This window comes from Homalodisca vitripennis, chromosome X, assembly GCF_021130785.1.
Source record: "Homalodisca vitripennis isolate AUS2020 chromosome X, UT_GWSS_2.1, whole genome shotgun sequence".
Lineage (NCBI taxonomy): Eukaryota > Metazoa > Arthropoda > Insecta > Hemiptera > Cicadellidae > Homalodisca > Homalodisca vitripennis.
In genome coordinates this window covers 55,104,376-55,119,351 of record NC_060215.1, presented here as the reverse complement: position 1 = coordinate 55,119,351, position 14,976 = coordinate 55,104,376, and the positions used below count along the sequence as shown (strand labels likewise).

General features: G+C 31.0%; 1 protein-coding gene across 1 annotated transcript in view; it reads left to right on the top strand.

The window, feature by feature from the left end:
- The window catches only part of LOC124369001 (inosine-5'-monophosphate dehydrogenase 2), a 56,203-nt gene that overhangs the window by 30,362 nt on the left and 10,865 nt on the right, over nt 1-14,976 (top strand). The window contains exons 4-7 of the mRNA XM_046826601.1: nt 3,052-3,180; nt 6,730-6,885; nt 8,556-8,843; nt 13,474-13,564. Coding sequence (XP_046682557.1) covers nt 3,052-3,180; nt 6,730-6,885; nt 8,556-8,843; nt 13,474-13,564 — 664 coding nt within the window. The remainder of the gene's footprint in view (nt 1-3,051; nt 3,181-6,729; nt 6,886-8,555; nt 8,844-13,473; nt 13,565-14,976) is intronic.

Below are 14,976 nucleotides of genomic sequence, written 5' to 3'. Positions count from 1 at the left end.
AATATGATAAATTTTGTAGACACAATAGAGTTAGAGTTACTGGTAAGGTTGATCAGAAAAAAATGTTCTAGAGCATTTTAGTTTGTATGGCTTTTAGTTCAATAATGTTTTTAAATGATTACAGCAAAAATTAAAGAACCATATGTTATGTGTAATCTTTTTTGAATTAGACTGTAGTTTCAAAAATGATAAGACAACCCTAGGCGAAAAATATCTTATAAGGTAATTAAAGTAATGAAGGAAATATGTATGCAATTTATTTCATTGAATGTTCCATAGAACAAAGTTCAAATTTCAGGAAAACCAATAAAAAAATCTTGAAAACATAGCGTGTTATAGGTAGTTTTGAAATATTTACAGGATGAAATTAGTTATGCCTTTTTGACTTGACAAATATTGTTCTCTAACAGATGATGAGTATATTTGTTTAGAAATAAATTGCCTCTTTTTCCTATTATCAATGAATAATTGTACACAAATTGAATCATACAAAGTATTATATGTTGATAATCTTGTTGGAAAATATATCAAATGTAATAGAAGTTTGTATGCATATTGCATATACATATTTTCAAACTGACCCTAATTAGAGTAATAAAAGAATATTTTGCACAATATACAGTACAAAAATAATTAATAGAGGAAAATATAAATTAATTAAAATTAATTTAGGAATTCATAAAGAAAACTATTAGGGGTTAAAATAATTGTTTCAAACTGTAATGTAATATCATTTTCGTTTAAAATGTTACAAATCTAAAATGTGTAGCAGGTAGCAGATTAAAATGTGTAACAGCAGAGTATTTCAATATATTTTATGTTTCATTATTAATGTGAAATGTTATTTATGTCGCATTTGTGGTTAACTTAATATATATAGTTTTAAAATATTTTACCATTTTTATTTCATACATCCTGCGTATGATTCAGGATATTTTGTAATTTATAGTGTATTTGTTTATAGTTCTATAATTTTCTTATTGATTAATATTTTAAAGAAAGTTACCTATTTTGTTTATACTAATGGTCAGAGATGCGGAGATGTTTGTTATCTTATGTCTTTCAAAAATCGTATAAATGTTTTTAATTGTAAAAAGAAACATATGGTGAAACATGTGAAGTGCTTGGTTAAATAAACGTTTGCCTAAAGGCTCTTGACTGAATCAGGCTGCTGAACGTATTGCCATTTTAGTTCTAAAACCAATTACAGAAGTGGTAGAGATTAGATAGGTTCAGAATGTAATACCTGCTATACCTCAGTTCTTAATTGCTTAATAGCATATGTTATATCAGATATCTTATCAGCTATGCAATTCTGGAAACCCTATAAATATTCAACCACTGTTAATGTCCTGAAGTTAAAAAAGCAATTGTTTTAACCTCTTGTGGATTATTCCATCTGGAATAATACCACCCCTTAATTGCTTTCAAAGTCTAATCAACTTTGAATTTTGTTTTTGAAATAAAAAACCTTATGGAAAATTATTATTTTCCTACCCACCCACAAGAGAAATGCAGGATTTCTAACTATCCAGATAAAGCTAATTTAATCAGAGAAAGACAGTGAATTACTTTTTAGTCATACAAACTTGTTTTATATATATGGTGCGTTAGAATATTGTTAGTACACATAGTTTGTGTAACTTCTGTAACAAACATGAACCTGAAGGCCCTGGAACTGTTTTCACTGTTTCATCATGCATTGTATAACCATTGATTTTTCTTCAAACTATATTGCTTCAGACAAGCTCACAAGAAGTACCCTATTACATGTGCAGTCCCACAATACATCGTATTAATATGGACAACTTTCTCTTGTCATATAGTTTTCATTATCAGGTGTTAAGTTATTTCCCTTTTTATATTGATAACAATAAAATAAAAAATACACGTTGTTTAAAAGTATCTGTATGGTTATCATATTTTTAAGGAAATTAAATTAGAAAGTCAGATACTTCATTTAAGATTTTACTGAAGGTCAGAATTGATTGTAATGTCATCTTAAGTTGACCATCTTCTACAAAGTCATGTATAGTAAATGTCCAATACTTTAATGAAAAGCTTGTTAAAAAAATAAGTTCTTGCTTAGATTGACTGTTTGTAGGCTTTTGAATGAATCATGCCTCTGAAGCCCAGGAATAAGGTTATTAAAATTTTAATTCTAGATCGATTGAAGAAGTGGTAGAGTAAGATTAGATAAAATTCGGGGTGTAACAACACTTTCTGCTCTACCTTAGTTCTTAATTACTTTTATTTTACAACCTTATCAGCCACGAGATTGTGGAAAATCTACAAATGTCCCATCTTTGTTACAAGGAACTTGCTGGGGTTCGGACTACCCAGATAAAGCTGCTTTAATAATAATCTGCATTCTACCTACACAAACTTGTTTGGTACGCTATACTTAGATTATTTTTAGGAAAATAATACAAGTAATTTCTGTGTCTATTACTATAAAACGTCTAGTTACAATAAAAGTGAATGGAAAATTCATCCAATTGTAAACTTTTCTTAAAGTTACAATATTGATTTTCTAAATATTGGAAGGAAGTTGTGGTATTAAAATACCTGGATATGAGGGATATGAGTGCTTTTGAGTTGTAGGATTTAAACATTCACCATTAACATTTATAGATGGAGGAGAGATGATAAAATACAATTTATTTGAGAAAATAAACATTTATTTTCATGTATAACTTAAATTAATATGAATACAATTAAGTCTTATTTTACCAGGTGAATTTAGGGCAAAGAAGCCCTCTACACCTAACCTGGAGTGTACAATTATGTACATCTTTCTTTAAAAAATTTAATTTGGGAGTAGAATTGACGTACTTTTGCCATTATTAAATGTTAAGTAGAAGCTATGTCATTGTAGTTAAAACATTTTATTTCACGAAATAATGTAATTCAGTAACAACACTTTCATTCTAACCATAATGCGTTTTAAACAGAATATCAATTTAAATTCCATTTTACAATTAAAACTCCTAATGTGATGGATCGATAAATCTCGTATGATGTATGTGATGTATACAATATTTGTTGCAGTTGTGCGGAGGTATTGGGATTATTCACCACAATTGTACACCCGAGTACCAAGCCAGTGAAGTCAACAAGGTGAAGAAGTACAAACATGGTTTCATCAGAAACCCTATAGTTCTGTCACCCACTCACCTTGTAAGTACCACTATGACACTGCTCTTACAGTCTTCATATTACATAGTGAGAAATGAACATAACAAAGTACTGTATTTATAGGTTGAGAAGGACTACTTTTTGCTGTATACAAACTTTGAGAACATGTAATCTAAAATCTTTCTTCTAATTCAAAATGTCCAAATGGTAAACCCTCACCCTTTATGGTATTTCAATGGACAGGGAACTAAGACCATAGAATTTGTATGTGTTAGTTTTGATTTTCATCCAGAAATTGCCTTCAACATTTAGTTTTTCACTGACTCCCATGGTGTATAATATGTCAGTGCTTGGTGATGCTCTGTGTTGAGCTTTGTATATTTCGTAATTACCTACAGTGTCAAAAAGCAACTATTATTTTTTCAGAAATGTAGGATTTTTAAGTCAATCTCTTAGTTTGAATAACACTGTGATCTTCGTGTAGAAGATAATTGTCAAATATAGATTTTAAAGTGAATGTTGAAGGTTTAGAGAGATGTTAGTTTGGATAAATAAGAAAGGCCTTTGTAAAAGCTTATACTATATCATTATGCACTGTAATAAAAAAAACTAAACACTAATTTTATAACATTGTTTTCCATATTTTTATGTCTGAGTATTTTCCTGTTCAAGATTATATAGTCAATTTGATTAGAGGTTTAAAATTAAACTGTTTGGTCATGTTTTGTTTTTAACACTTTATTAAGTGCTTATCTAACACATAATTTGTTTTTGTAAATCATGTGCCTTCCTGTCTTGGACCTTGTTTTAGTTTGTGCTTCCATAGCAATTTCTTTATAAGTTTGGTTGTATATAACATTTGAAAGTGTGATTTATTTAATTGTTCTTCTACATATAATTCAGGAAGTGATTTTTTAAGAGATGACACTAGATTATAATCTTATGAATGATATTTACTGTAGTCAGTATGGAATTGGGTACTACAGACTCATGAATAAACCTCAGTAAAGTTAACCATGTATATCAGTGCTCCCAACTGATGATCTGCATATCCCTAGGGGTCACAGGTCTATGCTAGGGGGTACGTGGAAGGTATGATACACAACTTAGTTTTTAAGTGTTTTTGACACAACTAAAGAAACAGCCAACATATTTAGTGAGCAGCATATGACAACACTAAGATCTAGTATGTTTTAACAGTTTTCGTTTTGTCAAATAAATTGGCAAAATTGTTAAATATAGAAGAATTTGTGTTATCCATATATTCTATAATATTTTAGTGAATAGTTAACGTTTGGCTTCACATATTCAGGAATTGAAGATGAACTCGGATTTTAATGTACTATTTGTTTTGAATTACCTTCTTACAAATGAATGAAGCCTTCAAACCTTCATCGGAAACGAAACACCCAAATTGTAAAAGCATGTCTTTAGATAAAAAAAGAGTAAGAAGAAAATGACGATAAATTCTGATGTATATTTAAATGAAAATACTACTTTGGATTCATATGAAGTCTCTCAACTCGTAGCAAAGTCTGAAAAATCTTACACAATTGCTGAAAAGATTATACTACCAGCAGCTGTCATATTATGCAAGAGATAGGTGATTCAGCTGATAAACTGATAAGTACTGTTTCATTATCTAATAAGATTGTCCAATGGAGAATTCAAGTTTTGTAAGTAATATTAAAGATAATTTATTGACAAACTGACTATATGTGATGTGTTTGCTTTACTACTATTGGAACTTGATGAGTTTTTGAAGAAAACACCATTACTCGGGTGAAATGTGTAGGTATCTCTACAGATGGGGAAAAGCAATGTCTGGTGTGAAAAGTCTTCAGACTCGTATGAAAGCTGTAGCTCAAAATGCTAAGTAGACACACTGTTGTATTCATCGTGAAGCTCTTGTAGTGGATTAGTTAGCAGAATCAATGTAAATTACATTTTAAAATGGTTATTTACATAAAAAACCAGCCTCTTCAATCAAGATTGTTTTCTTTGTCATGCCAAAAACTGGTTATAACCATAGCCAACTATTTCTTCACTCTAAAGTATATTGACTTTCACATAGAAGGGTACTGTCCAGACTTTTTGAGCTTAGGGATGAGGTACATGTCTTTCTTAGTGGCAGCAAGTATGAAAATGTCCTAATTGGCTTTTTTCAGCTTTTTACCCATTTGGCTGATATGTTTGAGCATTTTAATATTTTAAATGTAAGTCTAAAAGGAAACCATGTAGCTAGTTTTATATATATATATATATATATAGATTTCACAATAAAGTAAGAACTGTAATGAAAATGTGTCAGATGAGGACAACACACATTAAGCAAGTATGTGTCACAAACCCCTTACTCTAAAAGCTTGTTGCTTCAAAGGATGAAAGTTTGCTTGATCAGCTAGCAATGGAAATATCCCAGCAACTTCAAAATTTAGCAGTCACCTCAGAGAATATTTTGCAGACCTATTTCTAACTTTCATTCGGTAAGAAATCCGTTTGTATGCAGTGAAATTAAAAAGCTTTGTAATCTCACAGATAAGGAGAAAGATGAACTTGAAAGACTTTCTGTCCAGCAATAGGACAGTTAAAAGTTTCTTCAACAAAACTCTGTTAGTACTCCAACCGTTTGTGACCACTTAAAGATGTGAACAAGCCTTCTATACTTTGTACTTTATAAAAAAAATATGAACTGGCTCAATTTTTAAGACAGATTTTCATGTCAGAGTGTCAAGCCATGAACCCGACTTATCAAAAATTGAAGAAAGAACCAACTAAATTTGCTGCATGATTATGCATTACAATTATCCAGAGATAGAGTTCAAGAAAATTTACACACATGCGCATACTACTGAAGTGAAGGAAAAAATGTTATTTGTTTATTACAGTTAATTTCCTCTAACAACTGTGGATCTGAAAAAAAGTTTCTTCAGGTTTGAGAAAAATAAGTTTGTTTGGGAGCCACTGATGTATGTTATTATTGCAGGAGATCAAATAAGACCATTCCAACTTCCCACAGCCAATTTTGCTACTGTGGTATTTTTTAGCACAAATCAAATAACTTTATTAATTTTACAATAGTTATAAACGTCATATTGTTGTCACGTTTTTGTGCAAAAGGAGGTCACAAATAAAATGTTGTTTTTACACAAAAACATGTGTTGTCACTGATATTATTGTGTATTGTGATTGATTGAGAGTGCTCTAACGCAGTAAATTCCACTTCATAAGTATATAGAGTACTCCTAACAAACATTTTTTCTCATAGTTGTACAATTTAATTAATTTTTGTATGTATTGTACTATATATCTCATTTTAGATACTGTTAAAAAATACAGAGGTGAAATATCTGGTAAAGTTTGTATAGGTGTGCTTTTGCGTAATGGCATTATATCTTTTGTTGTATAAAAATGTTAAGATAAATAATATTTATTTCATACTTAATAAGTTTATGGACTCAGCTACAACCAACATTCAGCATCGTTGGATGCCACATAGCATTTCAGGTTGGATGACACTTTTAAACAGAAACAGTCCTTCTATTTGAATGAGAGCATAGCATATATGAACTGTACTGAACATTGTTACAGGTTAGAGATGTGTTTCGCCTGAAAAAAGAACACGGTTTTTGTGGGTTTCCAGTAACAGAGAATGGAAAAATTGGTGGTAAACTAGTAGGCATCATCACTTCACGAGACATTGACTTCAGAGAGGATGTGATGAGTCAGCAACTTGAGCTGGAAACAGTGAGTGTTTGTATCCCCAATCTCCACAAAACTTTTAGTTCAAACATTGCATTAGTTTGGATTGTCTGTTAATTTTCCTGGTGATAAAATCAACTTTTACTTTCCAATATGTTATGACATGAAACTGTCACTTTTGAGTGATTGATTGCCCCCTTCAAGTGTGCTACTGTATATCTCAAGTGTGCTATAAAAATATACTATCAGATATAATGCTTTAAGTTGAAAGATTTTGTACACATTTCATTATTTTAATTTTTCCAGTAAAACACAATAAAAAAAAATCAGTATATATATATATATATATATATATATATATATATATATTTACATAGATACAAAGGTGCAGAATAATAGTACCAACTAATTTCTGGACATTAGAAGTTAAAAAAGAAATACATTTGGTAAAACATACCTTAAGTTTACTGGTCGGGCCTTCCTCTAACTATATATTTCAAGTGAGTCAGTATAACAAGGATGCCTCCAAAAATGGCTGATGATATATAATATAAGTGATTGTAGTTTAATGCTTCATGCCAATAAATATAACTCATGTTTAAAAAAACTCATATTGAAAGTGAGAATCAAAAACAAAAACACATGATTAAATATTGAATCTTCACTAAGTCTTGAGCCCCCAAATCAACCTTAGAGTGATAGAAAGTAGAAATTTTACTTAAGAGGTCTGTATAGGGCGTACATTTTACTTTTTGTTGGATGAGGCAATTTTGGCCACTTCCTACTGTAAGCTGGGATAGAAGCAAACTCAATTTCTTTTGTTAATCTCATTTTAAAGAGTAAAAATGGTGATAATGAACCAATATGTTGACTTTATATACAAAAACCTAGTAATCCTTTTTGCTCAAAATATCAGTGATCTAATTTTCCACTCAAGTTTATTTAGTTATTAGATAAAACTGTATATTTCACTTGTTTACTCTGAAAAACTTTGTCACTTGAAAAATGTAGGCTAGTGAATTTGTAATGCTTCTTATTGAGTTGTAAGCATATAACATCTTTCTGCAAATGACTGTGACATCTGTTACCATTTGTCTCATTATTCAAAACTGTGTTTTGTATTGATACAGTTGTTCTTGATTTAGTTTTTAGTAATGTAAAGCAGTCATATAAAAAGCTACAAAATTACTGAAAACAATATGGCGACAAACATTGTGTAAGATATCAACTATATAGTATATATACTTTTGATCAGTGCAGAATTCTGCTGTCTTTGATTCTATGGAATTATAAACCTTTTACACATACCTCATAGGATACAGATATTTGAAAATTCCTTGTCAAGTATGTAATTCTTATAAAAATTACAAACAATGATAATAATGTATTATTTTTTATATTTTATGACACAGTAAAATACAAGCACAGTTTTATATAATAAGTCATTTATTACTTGCATTTTCAGTAACATAAAACAGTTTTAAAATAAAATAATTATTTTTATAAATGTGCCAATATATAGGCTATTACTGCCAGTTGAAGGGTATTAAGATTTAATAAAAAAGCTACCTTTAAAAATTTGAGTGAGATTATCAAACATTATTTTTTATAAGACAAAAACAATTAAGCACTGATAGATTCTTGTGTTTTTAAAATATCGAAGATAATATCACAATTTTGTTGTTCTGTAGATGACCTTGTATTTTTGTGGCCAGGTGATGACCAAGCTGGAGCATCTGGTATATGCCACCTCAGATGTTACACTGGAAGAGGCTAACAGTATGCTTGAAAAATCCAAGAAGGGCAAGCTACCTATTGTAAACGACAAAGGGGAGCTGGTCGCTCTTATCGCAAGGACAGATCTCAAGAAATCTCGGGACTATCCTCACGCCAGTAAAGATGAGAACAAGCAGCTGTTGGTCGGAGCTGCCATCAGTACACGTAACGAGGAGAAGGAACGACTTAAACTACTTGCCAATGCTGGAGTTGACGTTATAGTTTTGGTTAGTTATTATAACGAATTTTTTTCAATGAAACACATTGTTACAAATAATTAAGTTATATTTTAATAAAATCCACCAAAAATCGCTTGAAATTTGATTAGAAAAAGGAATAGTGTAAAAAAATTTATCTTTATAATATATCTTTGATCTATTTCATTGCTGTATGTCTATTAGACAGAGACAAGACATTAATGTATAAACTTCTTAACGTATAGTTCGGGTTTCTTTCAATTCTTGGTCATTAACTGACTACTGGCATTATTAACTTGTACTAGACTGTTCAAAAGGCCAAAAGCTCTCTGGTGGTATTTAATTGTAACTTTAAGCTTTCAATATTTTGCTGCTGACTAGAAACTGTTAGATTTAACTGCAGTTATTGTTTGCCTATGTGTAGTTTTTAGTTTATTTATCAGAGATGACTCTGAATATGTTCTTGGTTCCACAAATTGTATCTTACTGCGCAGAGAATGTTGACCAAAAGATTACTCCATGTCCATAGAACCAATACAGGGTTATGGAAAACAAATCTGGATATGTTTCTTTTTAATACAGGTACCAAAAATAGTAAAACAAATCAAACAATTTCTATTGTAATGCACTTTTAAGTGTTTGTTGTTTTTGATGTCCATCTAATGTCAACTTCTGACATTTCATCAATGCACATCAGTTACACTCTGCTCAGGAAAAGGTAAAATGTTTTTGAAGTGACTACTTCTTTTCGCGAACTATGAATGTAGGTTTTGCACGGAGAAAAACTTTTGATCCGTGTCACAGAACAAAGCGTCATGCTTGTTTGCTCTGTAGTCGCTAGGGCCATTTTGATTTTAGGCATAGCGTTTCTCCGTTCAAAGTCAAAGTCAAAGGCAAAATATTTTTATTGTACATTCATCAAGAATTACAATATTGTCAATAAACAGAAATCATTTCAGCTTTAGTCAGATTGTAGGGGTTCTCCGTTGTTTTTGAAGAATTCGCCTATGCTGTAGAATGCTCACTAGCCATGTCTTCAATTCTCGTCTTAGCCGATCTCCAGTGAAGTCCTTCATGAATGCAGGTAGATGGTTTTGAAATCTGCAGCCGGCATAAGATGGTTTTTTTCTCTGATAGGGTGGTGCGATGGACTGGGAAGTTATATCTTGAGCCATGACGAGTGTGGTAGGAGTAGAAATCTCTGTTTTTTGGTGGTGAAAGTTTGTCCACATAGAGGATACTTTCTTGTATGTAAAGAGATACAACTGTCATGATCTCTAGGTCTTGGAATGCCTGACGACACGTTTGACGTTGTTCAAGGTTCGCCAATGCTCTGACAGCCTTCTTCTGTAGAAGGAGAATCCGGTTGATATTGTGTGTTAAGGTTCCTCCCCAGACTAGTAGACCATAACGGATATAAGATTCTACTAATGCAAAATAAGCTGTTTTGGCTGCTGGTAGTCCTGCAATCCATTTTATTCTTCGGACGACATATATGCTTGTACTGATTTTTCTAGACAAGTGGTCGATGTGGTCCGTCCAACTGAACTTGCTATCGAGCAATACACCAAGGAATTTTGTTTGGCTATCCAGGCATGCTAGTGAGAGGTTGCTGTCATTCCTTATTGAAGTGACTACTTCTTTTGGCGGGCTGTGGATTTGTATGAATAAATCTACGAACCATTAATTAATTTATGAATGAATCCAACATAAAATTATTTAACTTACTGCATTATTTAATAGCAATATTTAAAGCTCATCAGATACTAAATTGATTTCAGCGGGGTTAATATTAATTCCTATTCTAGTTCACTGCTATTTTCATCCTGACGAGAATAAAAAGAGGATTAGAAATAAATCGATTAGATCTTTTCTAGCTAACACAGCCATAGTGTAATTTAATCTTTGAAGAAAATTAGTCTTTCTGTTGTTTATAATTATAACTTTTACTCAATTACATTGGTTCTTACCTTACATTCATTTACAAAAATAAATTATGTACACAGATTTAATACACATTTTTCTGAAGAAACGTCATAAACATTAATTGACTTTTTGAAAGATAAATTAAATTTAACAATTACAAACGATACAAACATAAGTACAAGAAGATATGAAAAACCAATAGGTTCTGTGTTTACAAGATATTTAGCACGATTTTATTCCAGAATTTGTATTTACAATATTTTAGTTATTATAAACCCTTAATTTTATTTTTAGAATATAATGAAAATGAAAATTATTAATTATTTCAGAAGTACGAGATTGTAGTGAAAATGATAATGTCCAAATTATATAAACTAATACAAACGATAATAAAGAAAATGTATAAATACTTATTGCTTTAATATTTAGAAGTCAGTGATCATTGTAATGTATGAAATGTAAAAACTAAAAGAAATATGTGTAAAATGAATAGAAAATATAAAACTTTATGTTAAATAATTGAGTGTCTCATATTATTTGAAAATATTTAAAAATAACCATTTCATAATTAGCTAACATATTTTATCAAGATATATATCCACAGCCCGTTATAAGAAGTACGCACTTCTGTTGGTCAGTCCTGCTACTGTCTTTCCGTATTTTTTTGTGATTAGCACAGCTTTGGAAGCCACACAGAAGACAGGTGCAGTGAAGGTTACCGAGATGTTTATGCAAAATATTCTTACAAACACCAGTAAAGAGTTCACTCTTTGTGCAGGCATGAGAAATAGACCATTTACCCATACCAAGTGGTTCATTGAAATACAAAAACATTGCATTAGAGTTCTCTGAGGAACTTGTGGCTTGTGTGCTTAGCCACATGTCATTTGTTTGGCTTAGAGTGTTGGTAGCACCCCAATTCTAGATTAATGTTAGCACATTTCATTTATGAGAACAAGAATGAAATTGTTCTGGCTTGTTTGGTAATTCTAATAGAATATTATTTGTTTTATATTATTTTACAACTCACTAAATTTTTTTATGTATTAAACTGAATTAAATTAGCAATCTAGTATTAGTTTCAATTCATAATAAAAATCATTGTTTGATCATTCCAAAATGAATCAATCATGGAGCCAAATATTTAATTCTAATACTGAATGTGATATTTAAAATTAATCAAATGGACCAATTATAAAATGTTACCACAAAATGGGAAATCAAAGATAAGAAAATACATAATCCAAACTGATTTTTAACTCATGAAAAAACTGTACCCTCCTAATATTTATTTTTACATCTGGTATAGTATGATTAGGCAGAAGGTGAAAGGTAGACACTGCAAAGGGAGACAAGGTGGAAACAATAATTAGCCTTCATTGTCTGGCCCTTGTATTACGCTTACAGTTGCCTGAATATTTGATCGAGACTCAGTTGAATATACAGTGACAAAAGCTGACAGTTTTAATGATGATGTTTTTATTATTCTCTTGTCTATGTGTTATGCAACAGTAATCTTGTATTTTAATTAGAGTTGTTATTTCTATAATATAAAATTTCAAATTGGTATTAATAAAAAATAAAAAATGCTTTATATTATAAATACTTATTACTTATGCTGTCAATACTTCAACTGTTATAATCAGAAATAACTAACATTTCATTAGTTTTTTTTCTCATTAATTTTGAATTCTGCTGTAATTGTAATTTTTATTTAAAGATTCCCTATTGTTTCCTTTCAATCTGAGCCTACAAATTAATTATCTTTTTAGTACAAATTTATTTGATTTATAAGGACATCTAGTGTATAGTGAATAGACATAAATTCAAATTTTAACTTTTTTTTCTTAACAAATGAAACAAGAAATACATAAAAACTATAAATTAATGACGTGATTTGGATTTTTTTTTATTACATTGTGAATTACTAATTTAACAATGATTTTGCAGACATTATTAATAAATATAATAATTATAATTTTAACCCAGATGAAGAATGAGAATGTTGAAATTGGATTACTAGTTTGACAAAAGCATTAAAAATATTGTAAATATATTTAATCAATATTTAACCAATTTAACCAATTGTGATTTTGTTGACCGCAGTAACAATAAACAGGGGTTTTTAACCTAACTGTAGATTTATTTGTTTATTCAACACCAAATGCTGTTGTGTATTATATGAATGTCTCACTGCATGTACCAGTAACTAACTACAGATATCTGGAACTTCCGAGAAGGATTCAATTTTGCCTCTAACTATCCAAAATAGAACCTAATCAATACTGTGGTCAAATCAACGTCTTTCATTTTGATTTTGGTGGAAATACAATTTTTTACTTTCTTACTCTGAGTGCAAACGATTATGTCTTACAAACATATCTATCTGTATGTTTGTCTCTATCCCATAGATATTAACAAATGGTGGACAGTATTCAGATTTCCGATAAAATATTTTTATCACACGTTTTTTGAAAATATCAATTTTTGAACTATCATTTCAACTTTGAAAATTATTGCTGGCAATCAACAACATTTAAAAAAACTATAAAAGTAAAAAAATCAGTTGTTTTTTAATTGTGTAACTTTGTTTATATGAGATCAAATAGAATATTAAGCTTTGCTTTCTATAAAATATTTAGAGTATATTTAGAGAATAAAAAGGTAGCATACTTTTTTTAAGTTGCACAGAGTATTTAATATTGTTGATAAAAGCCTATTTTTTATGTTCCAGGATTCTTCACAAGGAAACTCGGTTTACCAGATTGATATGATCCGATATATAAAAAAAGAATACCCAAATCTTCAAGTTATTGGTGGAAATGGTAATTAAAATTTATTCTATGAATTTAGATGTATTATTTAAATATAGAGAAGATTATTTAAATATACTCAACAATGAAACTGTGGTTGAGGATTATGTTTTGTCCCAAAATCAAACTCACCTGAATTTATGGATATTAATCTTTTGGCTGAGCAAGTAATAGTTAGTGGACTAGGCTAATAAATAAAATATTTGCACATTTTTACTTATCCTGTACTAGGATTTGTTATCAAAACTTACCAATAATCAAAAGACTAAACTATTCTTATGGTCATTCATATACCATTTTATCAAGGTCACCACAGAGTAATTTGTAACTCCTTCAATTTCAAGTTGAATCAAATAGAAAGTAACACAGATTATAACTGCAAGGGTAATTTTTAAAGTAAGAACCGATGAAGCAAAGTGCTCTTCTTTGTTCTTTTTGTAGCACTATCACAAGGACTTAACTGACATTCTGAAGACACTGCACACCATACAGTAACTTTAAGGCTGTGTAACGGACGTTGATGAAGTTCACCGGGATTTCTGCGAGCCCAGTAACGCATGTTCTGCTTATTGACATGTCCATTTAAATGAAAGTGGGCCTCATCACACATCCAAAGCTTTTCAAGGAAATTTGCGTCGTCATTGATTTTAGTCAGTAGCTGTTCACAAAATTGTAAGCGCAACTCACCATCATTTGGTTTTAGAGCTTGAACAATCTGAAGCTTGTAAGGATGAAACTGCAGGCTGTGCAATATTCTTTCCACACTCTGACGCTCAAGTCGCAATGATGAAGCGATTTTTCGTAAGGACGCGGACTCCTTTCCACTGCGACTTGCACTGCATCAACATTTTCTGGGGTTCAAACAGTCACTATACGCCCAGGAGGTTTTTTCTTTAAGGCCGAACCAGTCTCTTCAAAATTCCGAACCCATGATGATATGGCATGTGAAGAAGGAACTCGACCGTGGGGAGGAATATCATAATGGCGTCGGAACACTCATGCAGCTGTTACACTGTCACCATTTTTGTAATACGCTCTCACGGCAACAGCATGCTCCGCACCACTCCACTGCTCCATCTCAACTAAATGACCGTTACTACTTGGCGTCATGACTTCCGTCCCCCACTCCTACGAGACTTGCAGGTGTACCAACAACAACTTCAAAATTTCCCGTTTCTCTGTGCCACCCTGTATACCTTTGAAAAATGCGTCAATTCATCCTTTTTACCTATACAATACCCTCCAGTTTGCACCCTCACAAAAAGTAGCATAACTAACAACCAGTTTCTTTCTTCGTCTATTGACTTAGTGGAACACTAGGTTGTGTGCTTGTACAATGCAAATTGGTTCTGCTCCCGGTATATTATCAAGATGGGAGGACATAATAGTATCTTAGTAAACAGTGACGTATACTCTACACTGTT